General features: G+C 43.7%; 3 protein-coding genes across 3 annotated transcripts; all 3 read right to left on the bottom strand.

Annotated features, from left to right (window-relative positions):
- Nucleotides 1-24: 24 nt before the first annotated feature.
- Nucleotides 25-3,228, bottom strand: TM35_000251360 (putative protein transport protein Sec23A; the record flags this gene model as incomplete). The annotated part of the gene is made up of 1 exon (XM_029027727.1): nt 25-3,228. One exon carries the CDS (start codon nt 3,226-3,228, stop codon nt 25-27), a length of 3,204 nt encoding a protein of 1,067 aa, XP_028880906.1.
- A 549-nt stretch (nt 3,229-3,777) lies between these two features.
- On the bottom strand, nt 3,778-4,251 carry TM35_000251350 (uncharacterized protein; the record flags this gene model as incomplete). Its single annotated transcript, XM_029027726.1, has 1 exon — nt 3,778-4,251. The coding sequence occupies one exon, from the start codon at nt 4,249-4,251 to the stop codon at nt 3,778-3,780; it is 474 nt and encodes a 157-aa protein (XP_028880905.1).
- A 748-nt stretch (nt 4,252-4,999) lies between these two features.
- Nucleotides 5,000-7,261, bottom strand: TM35_000251340 (uncharacterized protein; the record flags this gene model as incomplete). The annotated part of the gene is made up of 1 exon (XM_029027725.1): nt 5,000-7,261. One exon carries the CDS (start codon nt 7,259-7,261, stop codon nt 5,000-5,002), a length of 2,262 nt encoding a protein of 753 aa, XP_028880904.1.
- Nucleotides 7,262-7,344: the final 83 nt, after the last annotated feature.

Raw genomic sequence — 7,344 nt, 5'->3', positions numbered from 1 at the left:
AAAAAAAAAAGATAGAAAAATCTTCTACCAACTTCCATTGTTATTATTGCTTGAGCCATCACCTTTTGTACCAACTGAGACGACTGCCTTCTTCAGTGATTCCATAAATTTGACTATAGAGGCTTCATCTGTGTAAATGACATCGGAATTATCACCGGCTGCAGAAGCCACATTTGCCGTATTTCCATATCCTGCTCCACTACCACTATGATGTGTAGTAGTGGGATTCATACGAGTTTTAATATGCCGTGCTTCCGATCCATTCGCGTCTGTGCGTGAAAAACGGGGATATGGATATCGTACATCCAGCAGTGCATTCGCATCATCCTCCACTGTATTTAATAGTTGTGCAAAGTAGGCATATTCTGGGTCATCTTGATACTTTGCCTGTATCCAGGCATAAATGGTGGTTCCCCACATAATGTGAATATTAAAGAAGGCATCCATAAGAAGAATATTATCTGTTCGAAGACTACAGCTGTCTAATGGAACGGGTGTGGCCATGGGTGTTTCTATATCATATGAATGTAGTGTTGGTTGAATCATCCGTACACAATTATCCACCTGTTCCCGCATAAGCCAATGTCGTTTAAACACCGTCTCATCTGGGGATATATTCAGCATCATAAAGTACTCCGATCGCCGTAGATTAAACACAAAGGATGGAAAGAGAGAGAGTGAGGAATGCAAACGAAGGGAATCCGGAACGCCGGGTGTAAACACCGCATGTCGACGCACAAATCGCACCAGCAGTGTATCCAACCACCGCGTGGCCGCATCCCAACGACTGGGATGTCGCTCCAATAGTGATACCGCCACCCGCGCCAACACCGTAGCCGCACAGGTCTGATCAAACACACCAGCACCAGCCGGTAAAGATGGATTCATTCCGCCTGTGGAGTTGCCGCTGGGCGTTGCTGAAATGGGAAGAACCACACTGGTCACGCGTACACGAGATTCACCGTGAGGAGTGCGGAAACGAGTCACGAATTGCACAAAACGACGTTTCGAATCTCCACCACCAGTCGTACTACCATTACTATGATGAAAATTATTATTATTATTACTATTACTACTAAGGCTATTGCCAGTAAGAGAGGAGGCAGTGGCATTGTTGGTGTTGGAAACATCACCGCCTCCTTTTTTACTTAACGTAGCGGTATCAAACACAAAGGTGTAAGTAACGCCTTGATCAATTGTACTTACACGCCAACGCGTTGTACCGCCTACACCCACTTGAATAGGAGAAGACTGCCGATGTGGTTTAACGCTGTTGGCCTTCTCATCCACCACACAAGGACCAAGTACACCACTCACAAGTGTATCTGCAGAGGTGTGAACCTCAAAGGCCACACCAAAGGCACTGCGCACAATAAAATTAGATTCATCCCCACCACCTGTTTCCATCGCACGAATACGAAGATCACAACGGTCAAAGTAACGTTGTAATGAAGTGGAAAACATATGATGATTAAAGGCATCACCACATATAAATGTACCTCCTGTTTGATTTACTGCTTGACGCATTTCTAAAATACCTACTTGATCAAAACTCTCTGCAAAGACATCAAGACATGCATGTACATCGGAAAGTCGTTTCTCCAATTCATTGTACATCTTAGAGGCGGAATCATAAAAAGGTGTATCTCCATCAATGATATCACGATGAAAACGCATCATTTTTTCTTTTTCAATACTTACAACTGTACCAGGTCCACGTGTACATGGTCCACCAGTGAAAAGAAGAAGTCTTCCTCCCATTGCAAAATGAGATGTTGAATTTTTATTTGCTGTTGTGGTTGTGGTTGCTGCTGCTGCTGCTGCTGCTGTGGCAGTAGGACCATGGTGAAATGCCTCTAACAGACGTACACCAACACTAACGGCTGTTCCTGTTGTACGTAATGGTCGTTTATTACTAGGAGTTACACTATCATCACATTGCAATTCCTCTACTAACGTTGTCAATGTAAATTCACATTCTTCAAGTGTCGCCAGAAATCGTCCCCGCACAGGTAGAGCATCTGTTAACTGTAGCATTGTTGCCAGTTCTGCCTGGTCATAGGCTCTATCTCCACGTATACTGTAGCAACGTGGTAATGCGGAATTTCCTAACTCCCATACGGAAACACGAGCACCAAAGGAAATAAGTCCAATAAGTGATTGTGAGGGTAACCAATCAAGACAACGTACAATATTACTCTTTAATGCTTCTAACTCCTCTAATGGGATACAAGTATCAATAATAAAAATAAAGGTTGGTCGTGTTGGTGCTGTTCCTCTAGCTACTGCTGCGGCTTCTTCTTCTGTTCCTGTGCCTAAAAGCGGTTGAGTGGCTGGTGATGTAATAGGAGGAATATACTCCACAGTATCGTAATGTAATGCCGGGTGTTGGGGATTGTAACTAGGCGGTGTGGGATTACGCCGTAGACAAGAGAGACACACCCAAAACTTTCCCTCTTCACGGTAACAGTGTTTATTCCAAAAGGCTCCACAGTTTGGACACTGTTGACCCTTCGCCGCTGGATCACCAATCACCAAATGACTCACATCAATAGGTTGTAAAGGTGTATACATACAAGCAAGTGGAATAATCATTTCTGGCATAGGAATAGAAACAGCAGAGACATGTTCAGATTTGGAATCGCGGTACGTATTTGGATACGTGCTCCACGTCCAGCGAAGTCCATTCTCATCCGTAGCATTTGGAGATGCCACGGATTGATCATACCCAAGACCTTGAGTATTAGCAGCATTCCCACCAGTTCCAAAGGCAACAGATTGGGCAGAGGATGATCCAGTCATTCCCATGGCATCCACTCCACCGTTACCAACATTACTCGCACCATAGTTTTGCTCTTGATAATTGTAAGTTTGTTGCCACTGTGGAAGGCTGTTAACATTGTTGATGTTATAGCCATTATTAGTCTGATTTTGTTGTTGTTGCTGTGATTGTTGTTGCTGCTGCTGCTGAGGTTGTTGTTGTTGTTGTTGTTGTTGTTGAACGTATTGTTGCCCACTGTACACCCCACCGTAGGCAGTGGAACTCATATCACTATGTGGATCACCGGTCACAGTTGGGGAGTAATACGATCCATAATCCCCACTAACTGCATTTGTGCCGTATGAATATTGTTGTTGCTGTTGCTGCTGCTGTTGTTGTTGTTGTTGCTGCGGATAAGCTGTTGCGGAGTAGTCCCCATAGGGTTGTTGCTGTGGATAACCCTGCATGGCAATTTAATAACGTTATCACTGGGTTTCCGCTTTGTTTTCTCTCTTTTACTTTTCTATTTTTTTTTTGTTTGTTGTTACTCCTCTCTTTTTTCTTCCTCAGATACCACAAGTCAAAATAAAGGCAAATATCACCCACTACAACTGATTTTAAATAGTCTCAAAGTTGTGTAGTTGTTGTTGATACTGCTTTGCGCTCCCGTTAGTCTTTTTGTCAGTGCCAATGGGAGGAAGAAAATTAGAATCGCGTCGTTCTTATGTGTTTCTTTCCTTGTGTTTCTTTTTTTTGTTTTCCTTTTATTTCTTTTTTGTTCTTGTTTAATTTCCACCTATTGAACTAATTCTTTCTTTATCCTTTTGAACTATCCACACCTTCTTCCAGACCAGTTAATGTGAAGTATGTGTTTAGAACAGAAGAAAAAATAAAAGAAGAATTAAAAAAGAAAGAAAAATAAAAATAAAAATAAACAAGAAAAAAATATGTACAGATCCAATGAAATGAGGTCATCTTATTTCTTTTCCCAGTATATATATATATATATATATATATTATAAACCTCTCGTTATTCGAGCTAATGCCATACGGTCCACTTCTCTCTGTTTATCAAAGTGACTCTGAATATCATACTGCGGGTACATCGCCACAGCACGGCGGAGTAAACCTTCGAGTTTCTGCCGACGTTCTCGCAATACCACCAAATCCTCAGCGTATTTCTCCATTTCATTCAAACACGCCCCCATCCGCTCAGCCTTCACAGTCGAAGAGCGAAGACCCTGCGAAGGGGATGATAACGGTGATGATAATGGATGATATTGATATTGTTGTTGTTGAGTGAGTGTTGCGATGATAGACTCTAATCGCCGTACTTCTTCCTGTGCCTGTGCGGTGTGTTGACGGGCGGCGGCTCGTTTTGTGTCTGTTGAGATGCGAAGTAATTGCCGTTCGTTCAGTAGTTTCTCTAGATGGGCCTGCTGGAGCTCCACTGTGTGCTGCAGGCGGCTTAGCTCCTCCACTACACGCATACTGAAAAGTCGATAAATAATAATAAAAACTCAAGGAAGGAGAAACGATAATAAGAAAGGAATATTTATAGATACAAGGAGGGGAAACAAAGAAATATCTTTTTCTTTATTTTCCTGTTCCTTTTTTATTTTTTTTACTGTTATTGTTTTTTTTTTTTTTCTGTCCTTCAAAGGAAAAAATAAAGAAGAAAGGGAGAAAACAAAAACGGTAGTTGATTGTAACAACAAGGAGAAACAACAAAAAGAAAAAAAAGAATCAGGACTTAACACCATGAAGAGAGTATAAACAGACGGCAACGTGCTGAAAAGAAAAAAAAAAAAAACAGTAATAAACCGCAACTATACAGAGATAAAATAGAGACAAGTAACAAGTAGCAAAAGCGGGCTTTCACACACACACACGCACACACAAACATATATATATATATATATATATATACTCTTATCTCCTATATATCTCTCTATCTCTATCTCTCTCTCTCTGTACGAATTCTATTCCCATATTTCTCAGGGATGTATATTGCTTGTTGCTTGTAGTGTTCAGCCATGTTCTCTACTACTTTGCTTTGCTTCCTCGTTCCCTCGCTTTCTTCCTTTCTCTTTTTTCTTCTTTCCCTCTCTCTCTCTCTATATATATATATATATAAAACACAGAAAACATATAAACAAAGACATTTGCAAAACGAACAAAACAAACAACAAACAAAAAAAACAACAAAGAATAAAATATCTTTGTACAATGTTTTTCTCACTCTACTCTTGTAGCGAAGCGTAGGAGGTCGTCACCGGAGGCAATCACCACAACTCCCTGATCAAACACACGGTTATCCCCACCAGCAGCATTATGCGTACTGTTGTTCTTATTATTACTACTACCACCAGCAGTAGTAGTGTTGGCGCCCACTACTTCTCCCCCACCGTACTCAATGACTTGCTGTAGTTTCTCCTTCACCACACCGTCTGGCATTGTGAGAAGAAATCGTTGACATTTCAGTGGTGGTGGAAAACAACGCAGACCGCCCTCGTCGTATTCATCCAGCCAAAATCCCGCTTCATGCGAGGCGTAAATGTACTCTGGCTGCACAAGCCACTTGGCGGCTACAACACCGCAGAGGGCCTTCATACTACGCGGCGGGCCACGAAGAACAATGTGAGTTGCGCTGAACGGCGGCGGATCTTCATATTCACTGTCGAGCACCACGCCGTTCTGCCCGAGAGCCGCCACTGCGGCCCGCACGCGTCCACGTTCCTCCTCGCTGAGACTCGTCACCACAAAACAACGCGGCTGGTCCGCCCCGCGCTTGGGATTAACGGGCGACGGCGATCGCGTTGGTCCGCCAACGACGGAGGAGGTCCCGCTGCGCTGCCCGCTCTGAAATCCACTGCGGAGATGATGGCCGTGGTGCTCCCCACGCTGCCGGGGCGTGCGGCTGAGGGCCGTGACACTCGTCGTCATATTCGTGGCGGCCGGCAGTGGCGGCAGTGGAGTTCCGTAGTGGGCCACAAATCTAGATTCCGCACTCTTCACACTAACAGCATCCCGCTGTTGTTGTTGTTGTTGTTGTTGTTGTTGGCGATGATGATGTCGGGCCATGGCTTCAGTGATGGTACTTGTGGCGGGTCCGGGGGATACCGTCAGACTGGATGGATGTCGGGCCTTCACGGCATGCCGCTCCTCTGTGAATACCGCCGTGGGGCGAATATGTGGAGAGTCCATCTCTGTTTTTAGTGAATAAGATGTTCGTTTACTGTACGATGTGGCCGTTGGTTTACTATTAGCAGTAGTAGTAGCAGTACTAACAGCAGCGGCTGCACGATCGGCGGCTGTGAGACTTGGCGTGCGTGGTGTACGTCGTTTACGGCGAATAGGAGGAGAAGTACTATGCGTCTCTTCTCTCTCACGTTTGGTGGAGATCATACGAGTAATAAAGGTTCCATCATCGCCGTAATCATCATGAGTGAGAGTACTTTTCTTCTTTTTGCTGTTGTTCATATCATGTGAAAATGTCTGTGGAGTGGCGGCATTCTGCTTAACAGAACTACCCGTCTGCAGATAAATACTTCTATTCACAGGTGTGGATGTGACGGAAAGCCATCGACCGGCACTACTGCTACCACCTGTGTTACTTCTCACAGTTTGTTCATATTGTTTAGCCGCAGATACCAGACGTTGTGCACTCACAATCTTTCGCAGTGCCTCATCATATGTAGATATCTTGGATTGAAGTTCTAATTCGTGATTGTGTTTCACCTCTGCCAGTTCAAGACTGTACTTGGCTTCACTTTCCTCTATCGCTCGTTTCTGTTCTTCTACAATACCCATTAATTGCTCTACACGGTGTGTGAGTCGCGCTACTTCCTTTTCTAATTGCCCCACACGCGGTGTGGTTTCCACAACTTCACGTGTTTTCGCTTCTAACTGTTCTTCCAGTTGACGACAACGACTGACCAGTTGTTCATATCGCTGCAGTGATACACCACCGTGTGCCTTCATCTCTATTGGCACATGATGGGAATTATTCATTTCATTCTGCCGTACGGATCGGGCAGCGGAGGTTCGTGTTTGTGTAGATCCACGACTGATGGAAGGAACCGTATGATGAGATTCTTTTTGTTGTTGTTGATGTTGTTGCTGCTGTGCCTGTAATGGTTGATGTGGATGTGGATGATGATGATGTTGAGTACGTGCCGTGTTGGGAAGTGCAGTGAGTGCTGGAGAAACAAATCCACCAGTTGTGACGGATGGTGAGGAGAGTGTGGAGGAACTGCTGCTTGCAGGCGTTATGGTTGCGGCCGCAGCTGTGTTGATATGATTATGATTATTATTATTATTATTATTATTACTGTTGGTACTCACAGTATTCATATTATTTGTAGTATTAGTAGTATTAGTACTAGAGGAAGTACCATCCTGTCGTGGAGACAATAGTGCTAAGAGATTCTGCAATTGGCCAAGGAGTTGAGGATTGGCTGTTAATTGCTGTAGTACAGAGAGGGAGTTAGACTCCATGTTTTTTTGTTTTTTTTTGTCGTCTTTTTGTCTATTGTGTTAATCCTCTAATCTTTTTCTTTTTCTTCTTTATATATATATAT

Source organism: Trypanosoma theileri (assembly GCF_002087225.1).
Source record: "Trypanosoma theileri isolate Edinburgh chromosome Unknown TM35_Tth_25_V1, whole genome shotgun sequence".
Lineage (NCBI taxonomy): Eukaryota > Euglenozoa > Kinetoplastea > Trypanosomatida > Trypanosomatidae > Trypanosoma > Trypanosoma theileri.
Note: the sequence above shows the minus strand (reverse complement) of the source record. Positions and strands in the feature narration are given on the sequence as shown.